Genomic DNA, 25,647 nt, shown 5'->3' on the forward strand with positions numbered 1-25,647 from the left:
CCAGACACCACCGGGTGGCCCCGCCGCCCAGAGCGATTCCCTCCGATGCCCACGACCTCAGCATTATGGTATCGGGCCGACACGGTCTTGTCTCGCACCCCTCAGTCATCGCCTCGCATCATCTCACTCAGCCCCCACGCGTATCGCACGACGGCCTCGAGCCTGCTGCACCCGCAAAAGACCTCGCCAAGCTCTCGCCATACGCCTCGTAAGCATCGACTGCACGGACCGCACCGCGAGCAGCTCCGCGACGCGATATCGCAGAGAGCTTTATCGCGTGCGCTTATTGGGTAGTACAGGTCCCGTGATCCATGGCCCCTCCACCTTCCTAGAGTTTACCTCGTCTCACCGCTACACCTCTTTACTAAATATCGCTTTGTCTCGCGACCGCGGCGCGACAGAACCTCGCGGTCTGCGAGCACCTCTGCGCGTGGTTTTTCTTTATCTTTCTATGTTACGGTCTTGGCGCGATATCGATTTACTTTACCTTACGAGTTCGCGTTTACTATACTCACTTTGACTTACTATAAATACCTGCCTACGACACTGCAATACACCAGTTTCGAACACCCCTCTGTTTAGAGCTCAACTTCGCACGAAGATCTCGCTCATATCGCATCGTACCGACATCGCACTCGCTCGATTTAGCACTCGTCGCCTTCATCGCCGCTATTGTCAGGGCCTTCGTCGCTGCCCTTGAAGTTACCTTGGTCACTCGCGCCTTGGCCCACGGTCCACCACTTCGTTTCACACGAAAGTATTCTCTCGTGACCTCGCATCACCTCGCTAGATATCTCGATATCTCGTAGTACGTATCTCGCGCCCCGTCTCGCAACTTACAAGGGTCCCTCGATATTTGTAGTGAAGTCAGCTCCCCGCCTACCCTGTGTTTAGTGGTGTGTTTTGTGTTGTGTTACGCACGCAGAGCCATCGCAAGCGCATCAACGCAATGAAGGGGTTAAAGCACTCACACCGGTCCACAACATGAACCGCACCCATCTCACTCTCTTCTCAAACTTGACACGCTTTTCCCAATCGGTGTCTACTTGTAAATGGTGAAGACCGAGGCCATGGGTGTCCTCGGAAGGGTTGTCCAATAGATACTATGGTGAACTTTTCCTCTTTTGCTCTGCAGTTAACTGAGATGACGCTGACTTCACTGCCAGACGTCGGGGTATGGGGTCAAGTTGAGAAATTGAGTACATGGTGAGTGGGGACTAAGATACTGACTGGCGCGATGGCGATTATATAGCCCTTGTCTCACCTGTGGGGCGTCTTCCTTGCCAAACTTGATGCTGCTCTGGAATTCAGTAAAGGCCCTCCAAGCCTTCACATTGCCAATCTGTTAATGCATCGAGTCATCAGGGTCGAACGGCCGCGCCATGCAAAGTATGTTCTATCGCTCAAGCCACGAGTTCTTTGTGTTTCTATTTATTTATAAAGATAAGGTTAGACTCTATGAAAGGGCAATGCAAGGTGCTTACATACAAATCCTTGCCTCGTACCATACTCGAGGTGAAACCCACTCCGCGCAGACATGCCCCAAGGGCTTCAAAGGCAATGCGGACACGTCATATTCGTAACCCCCGCTTGCCATCACGCCTGCCTGCAGATCGGCGCTCAGCGTGGCAGGCCATGTGTCGCACCTGGTGGGATTAGGTGGTGGCCATCGCACCCGCATCAATGATGCCCGTCTATCCCTCCGAGCCACAGGCCTATGGCTATATCATGTTGTCATGTCAGCTCAATTTTGAGCGGCAAAAAAATAACTGAACTCACCGACATTGAGCTTCTCCCATGGCATAGGGGTCCGTCACAGATTGTGCGGAGACACTGACGAACGAGACCGACCATGATGTACAGCCATCTACCCTCAGTGCCCAGGTCGGACTCATCGGAGCATTTGGCATGCCATGCATGTGTCGTTCATGCCGTATGTGACGTCCACGTCAGCCACGATGTCCATGGCATGCGGATGATTTCCACATGAGCTTGAGGGTCACCAGTGGAAGGGAGGACGTGCCTCTTCAGCTGTTCGTGCAGGGATGAGATTTATGGAGGCGTATATCTCGGGAAGAATTGGCATAAATGACGACGTACCTGCATCCTCAAAAAGATTCTGGGTCTGTTCCCCCTATCCGCTGCTAGAGTCTATTGTCCTCGTCCTGGCCTTCCACCAGGTGCATGGTCAGTGAGCCGGTCGTTTGTCAAAGGCAGCTCACGTCCGAAGGACGGAGATGGGTTTTCACGCCTGAAAGGCAGAAATCTCAAAGAGAACAAGAGGGAGAGGGAGGTATTTGTGTGGGCGGGTAGGTTGTCTGCTGCCAAGTGAACATGACACTGAGCTTCTAAGGAAAGCTATTTGAGTTTGCTTACCGATGGGAAAGATCCTAGCTGCAACAGCTGGAAGTTGAAGCAATAAGAGACCATTGGGGAGAGCGTGTGGCGATGAAGAGCGACATGGGGCAGGACATGAAGGAGATGGGCAGAACTGAGGCAGGACAAGGAGGTGGGCAAAGCATCGCCGTGACACAGTCACATTGTGTCCCACGACACGATCACACCAAATCAGATGCAACACCACAATCTACTGCAATCTTGCTGAGTCGACGGGCGCTAATCCATCCTTGCTCCATCCACACCTCATCCATCAACCTCAGACTTTCGCTATGATTCTTGGAATTGCCTCAAGGTAAGTACCTCCGTTGTTGATTTATTTTCTGCCCTTACTAAATATATCTTCCCTCAGTTTCACTCTTATCCTGCTTGTCGTTGTCACTGGCCATTTCCGCCCCTCGGGCGTGAATTCTATCCTCCGTCTTTCAGATGTTGAGGGTGCGGCATTGACGCATCGACTCATCGGCACACACACATCGCCGGTCCTATCGTGATGCTCCACAAGACACTGTGAGCGAGCTTGGGCGACGACTGGCTCACCCTCTGCCTCTGCTCTACTACAAGTAACAGGTCTGGGTAGGGTCTTGTTGGAAATCATGTGTCTTATCTCACAAAATAATTGACAGAGCACCGACCTCGCAGAAGACCTGGGTCCGGCTTATAGTAACCTAAGACAATCACTCAACTGTCGCAGTGACCTCACGAACACTGTAGCGTGACAATACGATCATAATATTATGACAGTACGGTCACAGTATTGTGATAGTACTGTCCCAGTGCAGTGGCGGTACAGTTGTGTCTTTGAGAGCTGTGCATGATGAACCAATTTTGGCTTTGATAGTGGGTCCCCACAAATTTGCTCTATAATGAAGAGACGAACATAATACAACATTTTTATTTTGTAAGATTAGGAATAGGGGTTGGAATAGATTATCGCTTGACTACAAGTCGTTGTATTCAGCACTACAAGGACGACACGGGCGACTCAGGTTAGACTTACAGGGTAAGGGCGTCACAGGCGACTTGTTGCTGAACCAAATGTTTGCTCATCTGTTCTGCCATCACGCAGGGTTCACAGAGAGGCGACATCGCAGACGACTCGGGTCAGGACATTGCAGACGACTTAGGTGAAGACATCGCAGACAACCCGGGTCAGGATGTCGTAGACGACTTGGGTCAGGATGTCGCAGACAACTTGGGTCAGGACATCACAGACAACTCGGGTCAGGACGTCGCAGATGACTTGTTGCTCAATCAAATTTTTGCTTATCTGTTCTGCCATCACGCAGGGTTCATGGAGAGGCGACATCGTAGATGACTCGGGTCAGGACGTCACAGACAACTTGGGTCAGGACGTCACAGACAACTCGGGTCAGGACGTCGCAGATGACTCGGGTCTGGGCTACCGGGTAAGGACGTCACAGACGACTTATTGCTCAATCAAATTTTTGCTTATCTGTTCTGCCATCACGCTGGGTTCACAGAGAGGCGACGTTGCAGACGACTCAGGTCAGGACATCGCAGACGACTTGGGTGAAGACATCACAGACAACCCGGGTCAGGATGTCGCAGACGACCTGGGTTAGGATGTCGCAGACAACTTGGGTCAGGATGTCGCAGACAACTTGGGTCAGGACGTCACAGACAACTCGGGTCAGGACGTCGCAGATGACTCGGGTCTGGGCTACCGGGTCAGGACGTCGCAGATGACTCGGGTCTGGGCTACCGGGTAAGGACGTCACAGACGACTTGTTGCTCAATCAAATTTTTGCTTATCTGTTCTGCCATCACACTGGGTTCACAGAGAGGCAACATCGCAGACGACTCGGGTCAGGACATCGCAGACGACTCGGGTCAGGACGTTACAGATGACTCGGGCCAGGACATTGCAGACGACTTGTTGCTCAATCAAATTCTAACCTGAAAAGCTAGAAGGTTCAGGGTAGGACACGGGTATGGCAGGGCTAAAGAGGCCATTAAGAGGTGAAGAAGCCACCCATGCCAATACACAGCTGACATGACGAGCCTGTCCACGGCTGGAGAGGCTCGTCATGTCAGCCGCGTATTGGCAGAGCTGAGTCCCGATACGCACCTGACATGACGAGCTTGGCTAAGTCCTGATATGTGGCTGACATGACAAGCCCATCTGCAGCTGGACAGGCTCGTCATGTCAGCCGGGTATGGGCATCAACAAGTCCTAATACGTGACTGCCATGACAAGCCTATCCAACCGCTGACAGGCTCGTCATGTCAGCCGCATATTACGATCCTCGATGCCCTTTTCCGCTTCAACCTGGCTCTTCAGCCCAGTTGTTTGCAGACGACCGTGACGTCTTTGGCACCGGTCTGTGGTACTCATGGACAATTCAGTGCAGCCTTGTAGCACTTCCCATGGACCTGGTTGAATCACCGCTCCAGCACACAACTCTCACACCCCATTCTTCTTTCCACTTACAACACCATCAAACATGGCACAGACCATCTCAGTGAGTGTACCGTGTACCGACTTTGCCTTCTCGTGTCTCTTGCTCATGTCAACCCAGAGTCTCTCAACCACTTTGCTTGAAGATCAGGAATTGGAGGCTCGAGCGAAGGTGGCATTCCTGGGCTTCACAAAAATGCGCCTTGACATTTACGATGGCAAAACCATGATCTACAATGTCTACAACAATCGCCCACTAGCGAGTAGCACGGTAAGCCATCTGAAGCAGTCAATGGTCAAAAATGGGATTCGGTGGTGGGATGAACCCATTCCTGTCCTCGTCCGACACGATTGGATCAACATTGGGCAACTCAAGGCAGACTGCCACCTGCGAGAAGCCCTGCCTCTCCTGGAGCGGGCCCCGGGGGCTCAAGCCATTAATGAAGTGCACATCCTCGGCGGCCAGCACAGGCTGGCCGCCCTTCAAGACTACAGAGCAGACTTACAGGATAAGCGGGAGAAGATACGCGAGCGACTCAAGGGCGGGGTATCAGAATTCGACGCTCAGGCTCTCAGGCAAAAGAGCGATGTTGTAGAGTCCAAGATGGAAGACATTCTGTGTTGGGGTGTATCTGGTTTTTCAGTTGTCTGTTTTCTAACATTTCGAGCTATCTGCAGACTTAGCGGTATTGGGTGTAGACCATTCCATTGCACGGTTCCTTTCCAGGAACTCACGCTTCTTTAACTTTGCGGAGACGGCGGACAAGCATCTGTCGTCACATATCTGTCGCTTCTATCGCAAGGGGGTCTCCCCAGGGAACAATTTGGAGTTAGAGACTAAGCGCGCCCTTAGCTCGCTCCATGGCAACTCACGGGCAAAGTCTCTCATTCAAAACTGGCAGACTATGAGCTTCTTGATGGAGTTCTACGTAGTGCCGTACTACAGCACGTTGCCGATGTTCTCCGTGTGATGGCTCACAGACCACCTCTTCAGCATCTTTGGAGGGGTAAGTGCTTCCATTCCTTTTTGTTTCGATATTTGCTTGTCTGCTTATGTACTTTCAGATGTTCATCGGTATTGTGCGAACAATGTTTGCAAACCTGTCAAACTTGGTTCATAGCGGGAAATTCCTCTCTGAGGGGCAGGTGATGTGGATCATCTCCCTCGAAGATGAGCCAGCGTTGTCACATAAGCAGCAAGAGGAGCTGAATGCTCTCATTGAGAAAGGGGACTGGCTGCTGACGCAGGGGGAGATCATGTACGAACTGTTGACCCTCGAGGTCATGACAGGCATTGATGACGCGTTGATGAGCATGCACCCGCGCTAGGGTCCGAGGGAGGTATTTGGGAAGCTTTGGGGAGATACCGAACAGTGCTAGACAAGTACCGAAGACGCTGACTTTACCGAACACGGTTGGTCCCTACCCAACCAACAACAAGCCACCGAAGGACGATTTGGCAGCACTTGGGTCAGTTTGCCCACACTTCACGTACTTACCATGACCGCATAGGGGTGTTACGATAGGTGTTTACCAGATCGGAGCCAGTATTCTGTATCGGCCGATGTCCTCCGTAAGTCGGTCAGTCCTTATCGCTTATCTTCCCGACTTCCGCATGGTCGGTCAAACACAATCTTGCACCATTGCTTGGCCATCCTAGTCGTACAATACCTCTTCTTTATTTTTCATTGGTTCTCCAACGCCTGTTCCTGCTACCTACGCTTGGGCAACGGATCCTGAACGTTTGGGATTTTGACATCACTGATTACCTTTTACCTTATCACCTTCAGAACCCATATGGACATCTCACCTACCTTCTTATCTTCTCTGATCACTGGGGCTTGGCGTCCATTCGACATCTACTCTCATCTCAGGTTCGATATTTTACTTAGGGGCGCTGTTTACTATAAAAACCTACATACAACTCTGGAATAAACCAGCTTTCGCACCCCACAGTTTAGAGCTCATTCGCACTCGTCTCAACCATCGAAATCATCTTCGTCAACTCCCGAAAACTTGTCATCCTCATTGTTCGGCCTTGTTCGCGTTCGTACTCGTCTCTTTGCTCATACCCCTCGTCCTCCCTTGTATATTGTCAGAGTCCCGTGTGGCTCTTGAAGCACGTAGTTGTCGGTCGCGACACTACCTTCTCGTTACCGACCGAATCCCCGACTCGACCGACCGAACGTTCGGTCGGTGTTCGGCGCAGTCCCGAAACCGTTCGGGCGCTATAATCTCATACTCCCCGTTGCTTCTCAGTACGCCATCAATTTATCAAGTCATCACTAACAATTCCTTGTGTATCAGATACTAGCTCCAGCACCCCTGCATTAGAGATTGTTTTGGTATTGTGCTCGGCACTTAGAGCCACCTCTAGCGTATCAGTGTTTGTGACGGCCTATCAAGATACCTTCTGGTTGGGCACCCTTGAAGATCCTGATTGGCAGACCCAAATATATGCAGTGATCGTGCATTCCCACCTCAGAACATGTTGGAAAGACTGGCAGAGCTCCGAGGCGGCTGCGGCGGCCATATCTCAGGCCTCCCTTCGCGCGCTGTATATGTTCAGAAAGCGCAAATACAATCCTTTGCTCCTGCTTCCGACAGCTTCTGCGCTGCAGGCCATCGTGGACATCCTGGACCAGTTCCCGAACGCGCTGAAGGAGGTGAGCATGGGGCTTTCTACAAAGTTTCAAAATTTATCACTGAGATTGTTTGTAATTCGAGATATCACGATGGATCGAGCCGGACATCGACTCGGGATTGGCATCAAAGTATTTTAAGGACTTTACCCTCGCGGCAAATGCGCAATTTATCAGGCAGCATGCCCACTGGCATGGAGAAGTTGACTTAGCTCGCTTTTGGATGGACCTCTTCGTCCATTGCGCGCTAGTTCTGATTCAGCTGGAGCTCAGCATGATGATGCTTGGCAAGATTGAGCATCCCCGGACTGTCCCTCTCAGCACTCTTCTATCGATTGTCAACGAGGGACCTGTCGCCTTCAACGTGTTCCTTCAGCCAATTTGGATGGAGCAGGAGTCGCCAGCTCAGACAGCAACTACCGTCACTGAGATGCTCCATCAAATGCTACTACAATCTGAGAATTCTCATCAATGGGGAGAATATCTCCGCTATCCTATGCTGAGAGTGATTCAGTACTTGGCCTGGGCCCAAGATCGTCTAGCATTGGCAAGCATTCACCGACGAGTAGTGATGGGGATCACTCAATGGGCCGTTCGCAAGGCGACGATTCTCCACCTCGTGAAGGAGGTGCTGGGGGTATTCCAGACAGGGCGTGACCTGGTTCATCGTGCAGTGGTTGCGGCTCGAGGACCTTTCGAGAATGTGGGAGCGCCTTACGACAAATTCGACATGGAGATGTGGGACGAGAAAATTGTGCAGGAGATCGTGGCAAGCCATGCAAGTCCTACGGACGTGTTGTGCCTGCGCCCAGATCATTGTCAGACCTGCGCCTCTTGATGGCGGTCCAAAAGAAGGTGAAAGAGGACTGCGACAAGATTAACAGGATTGCAAGGTTGATTCAGAGCAAGGGACAAGCCCTGATTGATCACGGGGCCACAGGTGCGGATCGTCACATGCCGGAGGGAGTGGCATCGTTGTTGAGGCAACTGCTCCGGGTACGTTGATACGCTAGAGGTGGCTCTAAGTGCCAAGCACAACACCAAAACAACCTCTAATGCAGGGGGTGCTGGAGCTAGTATCTAATACACAAGGAATTGTTAGTGATGACTTTAGAAATCGATGGCGTACTGAGAAGCAACGGGGAGTATGAGATTATAGCACCCGAACGGTTTCGGGACTGTGCCGAACACCGACCGAATGTTCGGTCGGTCGAGTCGGGGATTCGGTCGGTAACGAGAAGGTAGTGTCGCGACCGACAACTACGTGCTTCAAGAGCCACACGGGACTCTGACAATATATGAGGGAGGATGGGGGGTACGAGCGAAGTGACGAGTACGAACGCGAATGAGGCCGAACGATGAGGATGACAAGTTTTCGGAAGTCGATGAAGACGATTTCGATGGTTGAGACGAGTGCGAATGAGCTCTAAACTGTGGGGTGCGAAAGCTGGTTTATTCCAGAGTTGTATGTAGGTTTTTATAGTAAACAGCGCCCCTAAGTAAAATATTGAACCTGAAATGAGAGTAGATGTCGAATGGGCGCCAAGCCTTAGTGATCAGAGAAGATAAGAAGGTAGGTGAGATGTCCATATGGGTTCTGAAGGTGATAAGGTAAAAGGTAATCAGTGATGTCGCAATCCCGAACATTCGGGATCCGTCGTCCAAGTGTAGGTAGCAGGAACAGGCGTTGGAGAACCAATGAAAAATGAAGGAGAGGTATCGTACGACCAGGGTGGCCAAGCAATGGTGCAAGATCGCGTTTGACCGACCACGCGGAAGTCGGGAAGATAAGCGATAAGGACCGACCGACTCACGGAGGACATCGGCCGATACGGAATACTGACCCCGATCTCGTACACACCTATCATAACACTCCTGTGCGGTCATGGTAAGTACGTGAAGTGTGGGCGAACTGACCCAAGTGCTGCCAAATCATCCTTCGGTGGCTTGTCGTCAGTCGGGTGGGGACCGACCGTGTTCGGTAATAGTCGGCGTCTTCGGTACTTGTCTAGCGCTGTTCGGTATCTCCCCAAAGCTTCCCGAATACCTCCCTCGGACCCTAGCGTGGGTGCATGCTCATCAATGTCCTTGATCATTGCCTTTAACGTTTTCCTTCACTTGACACTCCCTCAGGGCCTCACAGTGAACGCCAGCCGGCTGAGGTACTGGTCGCACTCACAGTTCTCGCAGGCGTTTGTTGTCCAGGACCATGTGAAGGACCAGGAGTATGAGCTGCTTTCGGTGGGTGATGTCGAGATGACGCCAATGAGTGTGCCCGGCGTCCTGTCGATGACAATAAGCAGCTCTGCCGTATATCTTGAGGAGCCAAAGGATGTTGTCATGGCCAACGCCGACATTCGGAAAGACAGAATCAGCGTCAATGATGCCTTTACCGGGCCATCTGAGGACGATGGTGATGGTATGGAGACTGAGTCGCAAAACAGTGAGTTGCACCGTCCCTGATGGTTCACGAAAGAGTCGTTTGATGTCAGCTGCGTATTGGCATGGCTCGTTCCTGGTACGCGGCTGACATGACGAGCCTCTCCATATTGTGTGAGGCTCATCGCGTCAGCCGCGTATTGGTATGGCTGAGTCCCGATACGCAGCTGACATGACAAGCCTCTCCACACTGTGTGAGGCTCGTCGCGTCAGCTGCATATTAGCATGGCTAAGTCCCCAGCTGAGTCCCGATACAGGACTGACATGATGAGCCTCTTCACATTATGTGAGGCTGGACAGGCTCGTCACGTCAGCCGCGCATTGGCATGGCTGGTTCCTGGTACGTGGCTGACATGACGAGCCTCTCCATATTGTGTGAGGCTCGTCGTGTCAGCTGCGTATTGGTATGGCTGAGTTCCGATACATAGCTGACATGACAAGCCTCTCCATACTGTGTGAGGCTTGTCGCGTCAGCCACGTATTGGTATGGCTGAGTCTCGATATGCAGCTGACATGACGAGCTTGTTCCGGCCTCAGAATTCTCATCCTGTTGTCTGTCATTTTGAATGGAAAGAAACTGATTGTCTTTGTACGCAGGTTTCAGTCAGCTGCCGTTCACGCGTGAGTTCCTTTTCCTATGATGTGTTAGCTTCAACAAAGGACTAACATTGACGGTTCAGAGGCGGTCAACCTTTCCCCGGCTCATCGTCAGTCTTTCTCGTTCAACCCTCTGTAGCGGCGCTGACTTATTTTCTTTATGCCACAGAACCTGGTAAGTGATCCCGCTCATCCTCTACCCCCAAAAGCCGGCGAGGAAACAAAAGGCCCCGCGCCAACTATGAGGACTCGGATACTGAGATGCGAGAGCTTGTCAGGCCAATCGCAAAGAACAGGCTGTTGTGATAGGCTCTGACTCGCATTCCACAAGATCATTATGCCACGTACTGTCGCTTGCGTCATAGGCTTCGCACCTTTTGTTTTGTTGTCCTTCATGCTGTTTTCTCAAAATTGATGGCGGTTATTTGTACCTTGGACTTTTCAATATATTACGTCTTAATCCTGCAGGAAGTGGGCTTGCTCCCTGTCGGTCAACGAGGACCACTCGCGGTTAATCATGTGAAAGGTTGCTAAAAGCCTCTCTAAAAGCCCTTAAAAGTTGCTGCCCGCCAGTTTTCTCTTTCGTTCACTTACCCAGACCATTCTCTTCAATTCGCTCATTCATTCTAAGTTAAACTATCTGTCTGCCCAACCTACGACTGAACCCACTCCTGCCAGCTGACATGACAAGCCTCTCCAGCCGCAGCGAGGCTCGTCATGTCAGGCGCGTATTGGGACTTAGGCCTGCCATACGCTGCTGACGTGATGAGCTGGTGCAGCCGCAGCGAGGCTCGTCATGTCAGCTGCGTATCAGGACCTAGCCATGCGATACACGGCTGACATGACGAGCCTGTGCAGACATCTCAGCGATGTCAATACGTGTCTGATGCGACGAGCCTGTCCAGCTGCAGACAGGCTCGCCATGTCAGCCACGTCTAGGCTACAAGGTTCAGGCCTGAACCTTCTAGCTTTTCACATGAAGAAATACAAGGGTCTGGCTTGTCAACATTTCGTAAGTACAAGTATAGTGGCTCTTACATCGAGCATATTCTGGTCGTGCTATATACTCTGGGCTGTACGTGCCACAAACAAGAAAAGAGTTTGTATCATTTTCTACATGCCTGACGTACGTGGAGTTCAAACATAACGGCCCTCCCTTGCAGGCGTCACCTCCCTATGTCCTATTGGATGGGCCAGCATAGCCCTGCGTCACCAGCTGCTGTTGGGCCAAAGCTAACTCATCCTTCAGCATGCTTATTGTTGCGTTTGCTGCCTGCATACTTCTCCAAGCCGTGCTCTCGAAGTCCTTGAGATGGCGTATGTAATGTAGCAGAATATTGTCTAATGGTGGGTCTTCGGGCTGAATGGTAAATATGGTAAGAAACCGTCTACGAATGTCTCTAAAATGAGGAACGTCATGATCCACTGAGGTAGCACCGGGGACAGCGCAGAAGACATCGTAAATGGTGGCTGCAAACCAGTAATATTGTCGTGAGATAAGGTCATAGTTAGGGGAGTACTCGTGGAGGGCCCGCAGCAGCGCGGCGAGGTCATAGTCAGTCGGGGTCGTGTCCATGGGGAAGGTTAGCGTGCGACAGACCACGTATAGCCTTGTTGTTTTCTCATTGATGCTCCTAATAGGCGCCCCACTGAGCGGGGTGGTTATGTAGTCAACCGCGGGCATACTGATTGACAGTGACGAGGAGGACGAGATGGAGGCACAGCTCAAAGAGGCCCTGGATGACCTGACTGAGGCACGGGACAAGATCTCAGCGAGGCCTGGCTGGATCATGTCGGGACGGAACTGGCGGATCTCCATGGTGTGCTCTACAATGACGGGAACGGTGCGCTTAGTTGTGGGGGAAGTGGGGTAGGTGAAGTCAATGATGAGGAACTCATGCATGACACGGTCCTCCCACTTGCAGTGCTGGATTCTGGTGATGCGCGGGCGGTGATAGCGAGAGGAATGGGAGACGATGAGCGCCGCCCAGTGGAGCATGCTAAGCTTGCACACTGAGCTGTCATTGGGGAAGTAAACGCCATCCTCGGGGTTAGACATGGCCCAACGGAAAGAGAAGCGAAAGAGGGATGGGCTAGAGAAGATGGAGTGCACGAAGGATATAAAGCCCATGGTGGCAGAGAGCATAGAACTGCTAAATGTGTGCAAGGGCTAAGGGCAAGATGATTTGGCATATGGCTACCTACTTCCTCTTGTGCCATAATGCAACCTGCCTGCACATGAATGATATTTTGAGCTTTCTCGTGACTGGCACATGAGCTACATTGCACGCGAGCAAGCTGAGTTTCAAAAAAATCAAATTCCAGCTGAAATGCCTACTACCCACAAGGTTTTGTGATTTGGATGTACACTAGCTAAGGTTAGGCTTCCACCGTTTTGAGGGCACATTGTCCTCCTCATCACCATCATGTGCTCGTCACGTCTTTGAGGGCCCTGCGTCCAGAGCAGCACTGGTAACCACTCGCTGTTTGCATCCACAATGTCCACTGAAGAGGCATGAGATATTTCCATAAGGTATAGTGGATCGTTGAGATAACCTTCCGAGACTGACAGCTCATGCATGTAGACTGCCCCCCGAGGTTATCCTGCTTATATTCAAGGTGTTGTCAGTTGATCTTGCCGATTACTATGGATGGACACCGGGTAGGCTTGGGTGGGCCATTGTGACACATGTGTGTCGACGTTGGAGAAAGATCGCTTTGTAAGACGGCAGTTTGTGGACGAGATTGACAACCTCTAGAAGCAAGTCCTGGACAATAATGGAGCTTACGCAGTCGAAAAAGGCGCCGCTTTCAGTGGACATCTCCCCCAGATTCTGTGCACCAAAAGTCGACTTTTTTCCACAATATACTAACCTATTCATACCGGAGCTCACGCACATCAAGGACCTTACTCTCCACATCAACAGCGATGATCCCAGTTGCCTAGTTGACTTGATCAGGTCCCCTATGCCAACTCTGGAATACTGTGAGCTGACGATACCGTTCCTTATTTTCAATGGCCCCGATCCCTTTGATATATTTGATAGACAAGCACCTTGCCTCATAACGCTGATATTATGAGGTAACTTCTACATCAATAACTTCTCCTCATTCCCAAACCTCATCTTCTTGAAGTTGACCAATTGGAGGAATGGGCGTATGACCTTTGAAGCTCTCGCAAAGGGCATTAAGCAGTTATCCCTTCTGCAAATGCTGAGCCTGTCACATGTCTTCACATATACCCATGTCTCAAACAATGTAATGGGATCCATTGCCGATGACTCGATCGATCTCCCTTGTCTACAGAACCTCATCTTTCATGGTCGAGCACTTGAGTGTGCACGATTTCTTACAGCACTCCAGTTGGAAACTCTAAATAGGTCCGCACTACACTTGGAGGCTGAAATCGAAGCACCAGTTCATGTGGAAGACATCATCCTGGTGGTCTCTTCTGCAGCGCCCTACATATCAGGCAAGCGGACAGGAGTCATTGTGGTGAAACTTGCATTTGATCAAACGATTTGGGGTGTCCACATCACTTTGTGGAATGAAGAAGAGTATATCCATGGCCACGGGATTACCATCTCTCTCAATGGAGTGTGGGGAGTCGATTTTGAATCTCTCTTTACAGTAATATATCCAAAACTTCGAATAATTCCCAATTTGACAATGACACTACTGGGTATACGCTCGTACAGAACCTCGGAGTTCATTAACACTCTTGCTGCCGGTGTAACAATAGAATGGGTAGATGAGGAGGAAGAAGAAGAAGAGCTATAGGACATAGCGTGCGGGGCCTTATGACCCATATGAAAGGTAAGCAATGGCTATCTGGTTTCTAGACTGGACTCAAAGCAGATTCTTCACCAGGATTCTGTAGTGAGAACGAGAGAAAATTATGGATGGGATCTAATATTTACCGAGCGAAGCCAATAGGTCATAGTGGGGCAGTGATTGGGGACTGTGATTTGTGATCGCTATCATGGTGTCTTATGCATGTGGCAGGCAACTGTGTTCTGTATGCATGTTCATGTGTGATTTCTGTGCGTTTGGTGTAACGTTGCATACTGCGTTAAATAGACAGTGGCTTGTGTTTCTGTCTTGTAGAAGGCCGTGTCAGTCCATATCAGAACAGGGGTTGCGGGTACAAAGACGCGGCTGACATCGACGAGCCTGGCTGGGGCTAGACTGGCTCATCATGTCAGACGCATATCAGGACCTAACCATGCGATACGCGCTGACATGACGAGCCTGTGCAGCCACAGCGAGGCTCGTTATGTCAGGCGCATATCAGGACTTATGCCTGCCAATACACGGCTGACATGACAAGCCTCGCTGCGGCTGGAGAGGCTCGTCATGTCAGCTGCGTATCAGGATTCCGCTGTGCCAATAAGCACAAAACCTGCACAAACTCGACTCTATATGAACGAGACAGCCTACGAGCATTAACCTTACAGATGCCCGTGCTGTGAGTATGTTCTTATTATATCTTATTGTACCCTTTATTTCTTGCACTCGGCTTTGCAAACGGACAATGGGCCTCTGCATCGCCGAGGACATGTACTGATACATGATGTTTCCTTCACTTTTTCTCTACTTCTACTATCTACAGATCCTCAAGGGACTAACCTTTCCCTTCCCGACCGTCTGTCCTTGTCTATGCTTACACCCCTGCTCAGCACTGCCTCTTTCCCCTGCGCCGCTACGATGTTGGCTGCGGAGGCGTTTTAAACCTGAGACAGCGGGGATCGCGGTGGGGGCTTTGCCTGGCTTCTTTGCGTCCTTGATGGCCCTCAGCTTCGCAAAGCGAGCTGGATGGACGTTGGCTTTGATGTCGCACAGGACGATGGTGCAATCGCGCAGCCCGACCTCGCCCTGCCGGATTTTCTTGACAATCTCGAGGCCGTGCATGTCCGCGATATAGCGCTGCTTTGCGGGCGAGGTGGTGCTCTTGGCAGCACCGGCCACATGGTGGTGCGCGTAGCCGGAGGCAGAGGACAGGGTGCGCTCGTGCGATGCGTGCGCAGCGTCAAGTGGGCGTGCCCGGAGAAGAAGGCGTCGGGCAATAGGGTACCGGGGAGCGTGGTTGTGCCCTCGCCTCCTAGGAGAGAGCAGGGGAAGAGACACAGCGTGAGAAGCCGCTTCCGGGTGTGCGCAGGTGCGCAGGACAGGCAGGGCCGGGCAGGGAGGGGCAGGACTAGGGCCGGGGGAGGACTAGCAAAAGTAAGTGATACGGACCTTTTTTATGGCATTCCTCTTTGCACCTTCTCTTCTTATTAGCAACGCTCCTTACCCTCCCCATCAACGCGCTGAAGCACGGGCAGCGTGACGATTGCGACACGCTGTGCGCAAGGGCAAAGCACGGGTGCGGCGGCGGCAGGGGCACGTGAGGGAGCAGTCGAAGGAGTTGTTGTGGCCAAGTGGACGTGTGTGCATGGGGCCGAGAGGATGGGAGGACGAAGGCGAAGGAAGTGGGTGGTGGGTGTGCATGGTGTCGAGGCGAGGGCGAGGGGACGACGGTTGAGCTTTGTACGCGGACAGACTTGAGTTGGAAACGGGTGCAAAGGACTCAACTACGCGTCGCGCGCACGCGACCACAACAATGAAGAGGAGCACAAGGAGGAGCACAGAAGAGGGAAGGAAACGGTTGACGAGGATATCTACAAAGGTACGTCGTCACTCACCCCAGTTCCTCCCCCGTACACACACACCTCCCGCCTTCTACCTGACTCTCCATGTTGCCTTCAACAATCTACCCCTCAACACTACCCGCCCCCTCCTCTCGTCCGCTCAACCTCTCCCACATCCGACCCGCTCTCCCGTCCGACCCGCTCTCCCGTCCGACCCGCTCTCCCGTCCGGGCCTCTCGACCCCATCGCTCGCTGTACTGCCCTCCCCGCCCTCCTTGCACAATCTCATGCCCACTGGCCCGCTTGCCCACATCATCCACATTGCCTCGCGCATCGCATGGGTTGCCCGGACCTATGCTCGACTGACCCGCATCTCCCGCTCGATGCCGCTAATACGCTAGTGATGCCTTTGAGTGTGAAACACACCCAAGAAACACCCCTACAAGCGCAGGTAGGCAGGAGCTGGTTCTAGTGTGCAAGGAACTATAAGCTGTGCAACAACAAACAAGGGAGCATACTGAAAGTGTTCGGAGTGTAGCGAACAAACAACTCCCAAATCAAAATATTTGGTAGGTCGGTAGGTCGGTCGGTCAGTTGGTCGGTCGGTCGGTAGGTCGGTCGGTCAGTTGGTTGGTTGGTCAGTTGGTCAGTTGGTCGGTGTTTGATCGGGATGCAAAGGGGAGGGAATGGGTGCAAGGCCACACTGGACACTGGCAGAGGATGACAAACTAGATGAGAGGGAGAGAGCAAGACGACGAGGGCTCTGACGGAGGGCTGCAATCGAATGCAACAACACAAACAAAGGGGCAAAATACGAACAAGGATCGGAAGGCAAAGACTCAAGGACTCAAGGACTCAAGTGCATGAATGAAATTAGAATGAGGGGGGAGCCAAAGCTGCTCTATTGCAAGGCCATAGGTGCCCTTTTATAGTAAGTCCAAACAGGTACAAGATAAGGAGATCGGCAGAGGCATAGAGCAATCGGAAATGCGTGCCAAGAGTGATCAAAGGCAAAAAAGATAAGGGAGTGATGTTGCAAACACTATAAGATAAGAAGCAATAACTCTAAAGTCTAAATAAGTGGAGAGATTGCTAAGGTGAGTGCACATGGACCTGAAGATAAGAACCACATGCCACATGGGTAAACCATTTAGAAACTTGGGAGCTCTGAAGATAATGAAGGATAGGTCAACAGAAGGCATAAGGACGATAAGAGATAGAAAGGCAGATCCATTCTGAGTCAACAAAGTGTTCGGCCGCCTCCGATTCGGGACACCGAAGCCGACCGAATGTGCCGACCATGTGAAGTGTACCGAACCGATCGGCGATCGGCCGCGACAGTCTGTGGAGAGCCCCTACTGCTGAGAGTGATGATAGATGGATAGGATGACTGTGAACAGCTCCGAACGACTGTGCGGAGGTCTAAATGGAAAGTCGGCACCTGAAAAATGGCTAAGATCGCCGAACGGATCGGGATCGGTCGGTCCTAAGTGTGCCAAACAGTCAAAGAATACTGAAAAGCTGCGAAAAGTGGGGTATTGGTGCCTAGAGCATACCCATGCTCATCACCACGCTCGCCTGCTCGCTCCAGCTCAACACCACCGCCGTCCACCACCCCGACACGTCCTCCGCCTCCTCCACCTTCCCTCTACCTCCTCCGCCTCCTCCACTGTCGCCACCACCACCACCCACACCACCACTACCACCGCTTCCTCCACCTCATGCCGCTCCTCTGAGTTGTGGCACACCATGCCCAGCGCTGGCGGCCAAGACTGCACCATGCAGGACCACTCCAAGCCCATATCCACCATGAGCACCGCCCTCCTCCGCACCGCCCTCCTTCGTGCCGCCCTCCTCGACCAGGCAGCAGCTGCCCTATCCGCATCCGCATCCTTGCGCACTGGCCGGTGCTAGCGACGACATCAGGCTCGCAGTTGCTGCCTCGGACGACACCGACTCGACGACACCGACTCGACGACACCGACTCGATGACACCGACTTGACGACACCGACTTGACGACACCGCCTCGACCTTACCGTCTCGACGCGGCCCTGTCCCGACCACGCTGCCGCCTCGATGCTTCCGTCTCTATCACCACTCCCGATGACGACACCAGGTTCGCAGCCACCGCTCAATAGGGCACGTGAGGATTGGGAGGTGTGCGTGCGGGCTGCCGAGGAGGGGTTTGATGGCACCGTCACGAAGGTGGATGCCAGGCTCGCGACGCTGTAGCAACACCAACTCAAGGTGAATGGGAACATGCGCCATGGTGTCAGGCTCGTCACACCCCCCAGTCCACGCAACATCTCATCTGACTCGGGCGAGCGCCATCGGTGGAAACGATCGACAATCTCCTGAGGCCAATCGCGTTCACACTTGGCCGAGTCAAACAAGGATGATGGTGGGTATGCGAGCTCATTCGAGGGCGTGACACTGCTCGATGACAAGCGCCAGTCAGCTTCCAAAGCACGCACGCATGTGCCCTAGGCGTAGGATGATTCGGATTTGGACGTGCATCATGCAAGCAACGATGCAAGGCTCATGTCCTTGAAGCACTATTCCATCACCTCAAAGTCGTCGGTCCAGAAGGCATCGACAGGGTCCACGACGGCAATGATGACGGAAGATAACGCTGCACACGCCTCGTTTGCCACCGCCGCCAATCTGAAGAGCGCACACCTGGCGCCAGTGAGCTTTGTTCTCTGCATTTTTGTGCATTCGCTCACAGCACTGTGTCGACAGATGGTTCAACATTCAGCACAGATGTCGACAGCGGTGGGCGTGCTCATGCTCAGCATCGCCGCCTTGGCAGCGCTATGGTATGTCAAAGGAGAATAGTTACCAGAAAATTCTCGCAGCTCTTTTATGATTTGACCCCTGTGCATGTCTGGCTCAGTGGCGATCCTGTCCCTCCTTTTCCCGACCTCATGTTCCTCACTGCTGCGCCGCCTGCTTTGTCGCTGTGTGTGTCTCATTTTGCCTTCGTGTTGACCATATCTTCTCTCTATTTGTTTGATGGTGAATACCTTTGTCTGCACACTATGCCGCCTGCTGCCCTCCTTGCATCTCTTGCCTCTTCTTGTTGTGTGTCTTTTTTGTCGCTCATCTCTCTCGCTTTGCGCTGCCTCGTCTCTCATCTTATGATCTGTGACAACACTGCCCAATTAGCATCTGGAACGATGTGTTTATCCGGACTTGGATATGGTTGCCCTTGTGCGTTTGCCAATGTGGGTAATGCTTTAGACACAAATCCAATTTTGTTGAAGAGCATCCATCGATCTAACCATACCACGCGACATCCATGAGACAAGTGTGGCCTTTCTTGTGTCCTCGTCAATACCTGCGCCCACGCCCACTGCCGTCTCTTTCCCCTGCGCCATCCACGATCTCCACTGCAGAGGCATCCTGCTCTACTAACGCCCCTACGCCTACGCTGCCCGATGACGCGCAAAGCATTGCGACCATCTGAGCCTGTCTGAGCGTCAATGACGATGACAACGAAGACCATACTGACAATGACAACAACAACAACAACAACAACAACAACAACAACAACAACAACAACACTGAGGAACAGTTATGGCGGAAAGACAAGCTGGCAAGAGATAGGGCACAGATGACAAGGATATCCATGAGGTATGTTATCTTTCTTTGTGCCAGTCCCTTCTCCGATGCTGCCATCCAAGAACTCGCTGCAAGACTGGCCCCCGCACGGGGGCAGTCTCAGCTACCTTGCGCACCACCCCTGTCCTCCCGGCTCTCCTCCACTGACGCCTCCTCCTTGCACACGATCGACACCCACACCGCATTCTCCTCATCCATGTCCACCGCATCCCTCCACACTGTCATCTTGCCCTCCTCCCACAAGCGCTCCATGACTATCTACAAGGGCAAGTCCGTCTCCACCGTGCTCATCACCTCTGCCATCGACACCGTCGCCGCCTCCTGCAAGGCAAAGTGCTCCGCCCCACTCAGGGAGAGCTTTCACATCGCCCTCGAGATGGTCTGCGCAGGCATGGGCGGCAACCGCCCCCGTGAGATCTTTGAGCCCCTCCGCCTCGCCTGTGAGACCCGCAATGAGAAGCCTGTAGTCGCCAGCCTTGACTGCATCTCCAAGCTCATCTTCTGCTCCTTCATTGAAGCCAACCCTCCCGAACACGCGTCCCTCCCGTCCCTGTCCTCAGCCCTAGGCGCCTGCCACTCCACCTTGAGCGCCTCCTAGAGCAACCTCCCCCCGCCCTCGTTCGTGGACCTCATCATGCATACCATCACCACCTGCCACACTGAGACTACTGCTGACTCGGTTAGGCTCCAGGTCAAGGCCCTCCTCGCCCTTGCCCTTGCCCTTGCCCTCACCCTTGCCCTTGCCCTCTCCTCCACCATCCTCATCCACCAGTTCTTGCTCCTTAAGGCTGTCTACACCATCTACACCGTCTTCCTCATGTCTACCGACCCCACCAACCAGACCGCCGCCCAAGGTGGCCTCACCCAGATGGTCCACCACATCTTCTCATGCAGCAAGGTTACCCCGCCTGTCGCTGCAAAGTCCATTGCGTCACTTGCGTCTAAGGCCAACAACGCTCCATCCGCAAAGTGCGACTCGTTCTCGCCGTCCATGCTGGACACCAAGCCACCGCGCACGCTGCCGTCCTAGGATGAGGCGCCTTTGGCAGACAACATCTCACTCGAGATCCCGCTCCCTCTTTTGCCGCCGGTAGCCGCCCAAGACGACTTGCCTGTCCTCGAGCTGCCCTTGTCAAATGGGATTGAGCACGGCGCGGTGATGTGCTTGCGATGGCTCTGCGTGCGAAAACACAACACAAAACATACCACTAAACACAGGGTAGGCGGGGAGCTGACTTCACTACAAATATTGAGGGACCCTTGTAAGTTGCGAGACGGGGCGCGATATACATACTACAAGATATCGAGATATCTAGCGAGGTGATGCAAGGTCACGCGAGAATACTCTTGTGTGAAACGAAGTGGTGGACTGTGGGCCAAGGCGCGAGTGACCGAGGCAACTTCAAGGGCAGCGACGAAGGCCCTGACAATAGCGGCGACGAGTGCTAAATCGAGCGAGTGCGATGTCGGTACGATGCGATATGAGCGAGATCTTCGTGCGAAGTTGAGCTCTAAACAGAGGGGTGTTCGAAACTGGTGTATTGCAGTGTCGTAGGCAGGTATTTATAGTAAGTCAAAGTGAGTATAGTAAACGCGAACTCGTAAGGTAAAGTAAATCGATATCGCGCCAAGACCGTAACATAGAAAGATAAAGAAAAACCACGCGCAGAGGTGCTCGCAGACTGCGAGGTTCTGTCGTGCCACGGTCGCGAGACAAAGCGATATTTAGTAAAGAGATGTAGCGGTGAGACGAGGTAAACTCTAGGAAGGTGGAGGGGCCATGGATCATGGGACCTGTACTACCCAATAAGCGCACGCGATAAAGCTCTCTGCAATATCACGTCGCGGAGCTGCTCGCGGTGTGGTCCGTGCGGTCAATGCTTGCGAGGCGTATGGCAAGCGCTTGGCGAGGTCTTTGCGGGTGCAGCAGGCTCGAGGTCGTCATGTGATACGCGTGGGGGCTGAGTGAGATGATGCGAGGCGATGACTGAGGGATGTGAGACAAGACCGCGTCAGCCCGATACTATAATGCTGAGGTCGTAGTGGGCATCAGAGGGAATTGCTCTGGGCGGCGGGGCCACCCGGCAGTGTCTGGGGTATCCCCTGAGGTCAGCATGCTAGTGCTCGTAGAACTGCGAAAAATGGGGTCCTGGCGCTTAGAGAGGTGGCGCGCTCATCAGCGGACAGGCTGGGTACCCCTCACGCGTGGGTCTCCCTTGCACAGTTCTGCTTGTGTCCCCTTTTGACTGACCCACACGCCAGTGAGCCCACTCATCGCCCGAGCACCCCCGCCCAGGGGCATCATGCTCCCCTGGCACACATGATAATGATCAAGACCTCTTCCTCAAGGATGCCTTCCTTGCCTTCTGGTCCTAACCATACGCGCAGCCCACGCACGCAACTGGCGCCCTCTCTCCCCCACCACCCATCCTTCCCACGCCCCCGTTTGTCATCGCACGCTTATATTTAGCACTTCCTGCCCCGGGGCACATACACGCAGCATGACTCACATCACGTCCAGGTCTGTCCTCCCACACAGCCATCTGTCTCCGATAAATAAGACACCATCATCGACCCGCCGTCCGAAAATGTGTGTGTATGTATGTATTCCTCTTTCTTACCACGGTTGTTTCACGTGCGTTTGCCTCCATGCTCCTTTAGTCGGCATTGCAAAATGATTTATTCTAGCCCGGTACATCCACCACAGCCCGATATGAATGAACGGAACCTGCACTCAAATGTCAGTCACTTTCCCACCCAACATTGCGGATCGCTTACCCAGCGGAACAGCTGCGCCCCCGACCACTGCAGTGCGTGCGCTGCCTGGTGCACCCCAATGGCCGTGTTAGACGACCGTGCAGCCCAGGCACCGTCTCGGAACATGTACTTGTACACCTCCCTTGCCGCAACAGGTCCGTCATTGTCCCCGATAGAATACATCTTCGCCACGATCGACCTGAACCTGGTCACCTGCAGCGCCGCTGCCAGGCTCATCGACTCGTTCCGCGCGACAGACCCCACCGCCGTGTGGCATGCGCTCAAGTATGCAAAGTCTGCCTGCGGCAGCTGCACCTGCATCAGGGCCTCGATGTTCAGATGCCTGACGTGGCCCAGGCAAAACGTGCTCAGCAACGGCTGTTGAGCATCGACGGTCGCGTGGCAGCAAAGGTGCACCCAGCTGTGCGTCTACAGGTTGCCTAGCACAGTGGCTGACAAGATCGCACCGTCGACGAGCATGGTCACAGGAAGAGACTCTTGTTCTTGCAGGACCTCGATCTCCATCTTTGTGCAAGGCAGATCACAAAACCTGGCCATTTTGTCTGGGCCATAGCCAGGATCCTGGCAGACTCAGCTCCTGCGGACTTCCTCACGCGGAGGAGGGCCGCGAGCTTAGGCGTGTACGACGACACGACGATGTCGGGCAAATTCAAGCACCTGTCTTTGTATGCTCCCGCCGTGTGTATGGGCATGTCTGCCGCCCCAGCCATGCACCAGAACAGACACTCCGCGATGGGATTGAGCGCATGTAGCTCTTCAATTACGGGCTTGGCGATCATCTTCCAGAGAAGTCGCAAGGTCTTCAAAAGCACACAGTCCATGGTGCGCATGGTGTCCACAGCGGGTTCTTCCTCCAGAGACCCCGCAGCAAACGCCAACTCTTCTTGCACGCATTCGAGCTGCCAAAAGTCTGTGTTGGACAGAGGGACATAGTGGATGCCATAAGCGGCTGTCAGCACGAGCGCGTCGCAGTGGTTTTCACATAGGTTCACGACCACGGCCGGCCCATCGTGCGCGATCCCCTCCAGGTCTGCAAATCTCATCAATTGCATGAACTCACCGAGCCTGTCCAGCCTTCTCACTTCAGCAAGCAAGCCCTCGTACCTCTCCGCGAGCTCGCAGTGGTGCCGCTCCGTGCAACCAGGATCCCCAATGCTGTCGATTGTGGCAAACGTATAGGTCATAGATTGTGTGCACATGATGCCATCGAGTTCACCTATCGTCTTGGACAGTCGACCCGCGAGGGCAGGCAAAACCTGGTGCAACTTGTCCCTTAACGGCCGAAGCCGTAGCGTCTGCTGCCAAACGATGGACCAGCCATGCTCCAGCAGCTCTATTGCATGCTCCAGCTCCCCCTCTCAAATCGCGTGTGCAGCCGCGCGGGAGCTTTCAATCGGGCTCTTCGCAAGAATGTTGTGTCGCGCCTGCACAGACCACCCTATATTCACCATGCGAAGCTGTTGCTGCAGGCACACGTCGAACACCGACATCTGAGGCACAACGGTGTTTCATGGCGACAGCCTCCCATATCCTAGTGTACCGCAGACAGTGTCTGCTCAGAGCAGTCGTCGAGGTCACTGCCTGGGCGTACATGTGCAGGCACTCATCCAGGTCATTCACGTCTCCTCACAATTCATACCTCGCATATACAACATCGCCCCAGGCCACCATCACGCCCGCCAACCCCGGGTGCATCTCTGGGGTCAGCAAAACTGCGAGCTTGGCCCACACCGCTGCCTTGTCGAGCGCGTCCGCGTTGGCTTCTTTTTTCGCGACCTCTAGCAGACACGCGGCAAAACCTGCAGCCCAGAAGGGGTATCGTGGGTACCGTGTGTCCATCTGCGCTTCCAATGCATCTCGACAGAGGCAGACGGCTTCGACGAGATCATCCTTGCCCTCCTCAAGCTGGTACCGTCTCTTCAATGCATCTCCAAGTCTGAAGAGCGCCTCCGCCCTGTCCAGATGTGTCTCGTGCCTTTCTTCTGCCACTGCTCTAAAGAGCGCAATTGCCGCACTCAAGTCCTCCACCTTGCCCCCGTCCTCCCACATCACCAAAGCGCACATCCGTTTGGCTGCCACGGAGTCCATCATGTTCTGGTCTTCGCCTTCAGAGGCCTTGTGGGTCGCCACACATGCAAGTGTCTATGCTGCCTTTAAATCCTCCTCATTCTCATGTACGACGAAGCGCTGTCGGAGAATCATGCCCTGCAGTGCCAGGATCATAGCCAGCAGCAGATGGTCCTCACCACAGAGCCTCACAGCATCACGACCGACGCCCGCTGCCTTGTCCAGCATCTCGCCGTCCCTGGTGGCGTCATGATATGCGACGAGCGCCTTGGAGAGCCGCCAAAAGACGATCATTTGGATCATCGGGTCATGGATTCCACTCTCTGCCAGAAATGCACGACAGGCCTCGATGGATAGCTGTATGTCTTCCTGCTGTCCTAGACGCCGGAAGTGGGCCTCCAGCAACATGCTCAGCAGATTGTAAAAGGCAAATTGCTCGGGGCCCGTGACACCTGCAAGACATATCTTAAGCGCACTCACCGACTGTTTGAGGTCCGACTAAGCACCAAAGTGTGTGTAGCGCATATATGAAGTGTGACTGAACACTAAAAACGCTCGTCTCAGCGGTTCCGAGACAGGTGTAGATAGTTCAGGTCCGTCTCCGAACCCGCGGAGCGCCTCTCAACAAAGCCCAACCACTTGGTCCAGTACATCCACTCTATTCGTCATGACTAGCGCTAATGCATGTGCAACGCACGCGTGTGCCCTCTCTTGGCTTCCATGCTCTACTAGTTTTTCACCCGTCACATTGCGACAGCGCAACCATGCTTAATCTGAGTTTTTGTTACAGTGCTTGGTCTGATGTGTCTGTAAAGTCTAGTCCCCATAAAGTCTAGTGTTCACAAAGTCCAGTGCCTATAAAGTCTAGTGCCTGTAAAGTACAGTGCCTGTAAAGTCCAGTGCCCATGCTTAATCTGAGTTTTTGTTGTAGTGCTTGGTCTCGTGTGCCTGTAGAGTGCACTGACTATAAAGTCCAGCACCCATAAAGTCTAGTGCCCATAAAGTCCAGTGCCCGTAAAGTCTTATGCCCTAATATCTCTATATAACTCT

The 25,647-nt window shown here is 53.2% G+C and overlaps 14 protein-coding genes across 14 annotated transcripts; 10 read left to right on the plus strand and 4 right to left on the minus strand.

Annotated features, from left to right (window-relative positions):
- Positions 1-65: 65 nt before the first annotated feature.
- HETIRDRAFT_450287 (uncharacterized protein) lies at positions 66-3,983 on the plus strand (the record flags this gene model as incomplete). The annotated part of the gene is made up of 6 exons (XM_009546451.1): positions 66-208; positions 265-410; positions 649-767; positions 3,467-3,628; positions 3,687-3,806; positions 3,882-3,983. The coding sequence occupies 6 exons, from the start codon at positions 66-68 to the stop codon at positions 3,981-3,983; spliced, it is 792 nt and encodes a 263-aa protein (XP_009544746.1).
- Positions 3,984-4,865: 882 nt separating this feature from the next.
- HETIRDRAFT_450288 (uncharacterized protein) lies at positions 4,866-6,148 on the plus strand (the record flags this gene model as incomplete). The annotated part of the gene is made up of 5 exons (XM_009546452.1): positions 4,866-4,883; positions 4,941-5,439; positions 5,498-5,756; positions 5,814-5,826; positions 5,885-6,148. 5 exons carry the CDS (start codon positions 4,866-4,868, stop codon positions 6,146-6,148), a joined length of 1,053 nt encoding a protein of 350 aa, XP_009544747.1.
- Positions 6,149-7,380: 1,232 nt separating this feature from the next.
- On the plus strand, positions 7,381-8,299 carry HETIRDRAFT_315939 (uncharacterized protein; the record flags this gene model as incomplete). The annotated part of the gene is made up of 2 exons (XM_009546453.1): positions 7,381-7,485; positions 7,547-8,299. 2 exons carry the CDS (start codon positions 7,381-7,383, stop codon positions 8,297-8,299), a joined length of 858 nt encoding a protein of 285 aa, XP_009544748.1.
- A 1,244-nt stretch (positions 8,300-9,543) lies between these two features.
- On the plus strand, positions 9,544-10,053 carry HETIRDRAFT_108692 (uncharacterized protein; the record flags this gene model as incomplete). The annotated part of the gene is made up of 3 exons (XM_009546454.1): positions 9,544-9,904; positions 9,938-9,979; positions 10,034-10,053. 3 exons carry the CDS (start codon positions 9,544-9,546, stop codon positions 10,051-10,053), a joined length of 423 nt encoding a protein of 140 aa, XP_009544749.1.
- A 360-nt stretch (positions 10,054-10,413) lies between these two features.
- On the plus strand, positions 10,414-10,742 carry HETIRDRAFT_165213 (uncharacterized protein; the record flags this gene model as incomplete). Its single annotated transcript, XM_009546455.1, is given in 4 exon segments — positions 10,414-10,521; positions 10,581-10,607; positions 10,625-10,628; positions 10,723-10,742. The coding sequence occupies 4 exon segments, from the start codon at positions 10,414-10,416 to the stop codon at positions 10,740-10,742; spliced, it is 159 nt and encodes a 52-aa protein (XP_009544750.1).
- A 929-nt stretch (positions 10,743-11,671) lies between these two features.
- HETIRDRAFT_108693 (uncharacterized protein) lies at positions 11,672-12,628 on the minus strand (the record flags this gene model as incomplete). Its single annotated transcript, XM_009546456.1, has 1 exon — positions 11,672-12,628. One exon carries the CDS (start codon positions 12,626-12,628, stop codon positions 11,672-11,674), a length of 957 nt encoding a protein of 318 aa, XP_009544751.1.
- A 647-nt stretch (positions 12,629-13,275) lies between these two features.
- On the plus strand, positions 13,276-14,277 carry HETIRDRAFT_426104 (uncharacterized protein; the record flags this gene model as incomplete). Its single annotated transcript, XM_009546457.1, has 2 exons — positions 13,276-13,483; positions 13,580-14,277. 2 exons carry the CDS (start codon positions 13,276-13,278, stop codon positions 14,275-14,277), a joined length of 906 nt encoding a protein of 301 aa, XP_009544752.1.
- Positions 14,278-14,794: 517 nt separating this feature from the next.
- Positions 14,795-15,987, minus strand: HETIRDRAFT_450291 (uncharacterized protein; the record flags this gene model as incomplete). The annotated part of the gene is made up of 4 exons (XM_009546458.1): positions 14,795-14,838; positions 15,165-15,711; positions 15,791-15,806; positions 15,884-15,987. 4 exons carry the CDS (start codon positions 15,985-15,987, stop codon positions 14,795-14,797), a joined length of 711 nt encoding a protein of 236 aa, XP_009544753.1.
- Positions 15,988-16,099: 112 nt separating this feature from the next.
- On the plus strand, positions 16,100-16,528 carry HETIRDRAFT_450292 (uncharacterized protein; the record flags this gene model as incomplete). The annotated part of the gene is made up of 2 exons (XM_009546459.1): positions 16,100-16,165; positions 16,187-16,528. The coding sequence occupies 2 exons, from the start codon at positions 16,100-16,102 to the stop codon at positions 16,526-16,528; spliced, it is 408 nt and encodes a 135-aa protein (XP_009544754.1).
- Positions 16,529-17,685: 1,157 nt separating this feature from the next.
- On the plus strand, positions 17,686-18,144 carry HETIRDRAFT_450293 (uncharacterized protein; the record flags this gene model as incomplete). Its single annotated transcript, XM_009546460.1, has 2 exons — positions 17,686-17,866; positions 17,942-18,144. The coding sequence occupies 2 exons, from the start codon at positions 17,686-17,688 to the stop codon at positions 18,142-18,144; spliced, it is 384 nt and encodes a 127-aa protein (XP_009544755.1).
- A 525-nt stretch (positions 18,145-18,669) lies between these two features.
- Positions 18,670-20,350, plus strand: HETIRDRAFT_108696 (uncharacterized protein; the record flags this gene model as incomplete). The annotated part of the gene is made up of 4 exons (XM_009546461.1): positions 18,670-18,816; positions 18,871-18,947; positions 19,025-19,090; positions 19,789-20,350. The coding sequence occupies 4 exons, from the start codon at positions 18,670-18,672 to the stop codon at positions 20,348-20,350; spliced, it is 852 nt and encodes a 283-aa protein (XP_009544756.1).
- Positions 20,351-20,386: 36 nt separating this feature from the next.
- HETIRDRAFT_108697 (uncharacterized protein) lies at positions 20,387-20,782 on the plus strand (the record flags this gene model as incomplete). The annotated part of the gene is made up of 1 exon (XM_009546462.1): positions 20,387-20,782. One exon carries the CDS (start codon positions 20,387-20,389, stop codon positions 20,780-20,782), a length of 396 nt encoding a protein of 131 aa, XP_009544757.1.
- Positions 20,783-22,369: 1,587 nt separating this feature from the next.
- HETIRDRAFT_408780 (uncharacterized protein) lies at positions 22,370-23,034 on the minus strand (the record flags this gene model as incomplete). The annotated part of the gene is made up of 3 exons (XM_009546463.1): positions 22,370-22,480; positions 22,531-22,930; positions 22,967-23,034. 3 exons carry the CDS (start codon positions 23,032-23,034, stop codon positions 22,370-22,372), a joined length of 579 nt encoding a protein of 192 aa, XP_009544758.1.
- Positions 23,035-24,672: 1,638 nt separating this feature from the next.
- Positions 24,673-25,095, minus strand: HETIRDRAFT_408781 (uncharacterized protein; the record flags this gene model as incomplete). Its single annotated transcript, XM_009546464.1, has 1 exon — positions 24,673-25,095. A coding segment is annotated over one exon (423 nt), but the record flags the coding sequence as incomplete, so codon positions are not given.
- Positions 25,096-25,647: the final 552 nt, after the last annotated feature.

This window comes from Heterobasidion irregulare, assembly GCF_000320585.1.
Source record: "Heterobasidion irregulare TC 32-1 unplaced genomic scaffold scaffold_04, whole genome shotgun sequence".
Lineage (NCBI taxonomy): Eukaryota > Fungi > Basidiomycota > Agaricomycetes > Russulales > Bondarzewiaceae > Heterobasidion > Heterobasidion irregulare.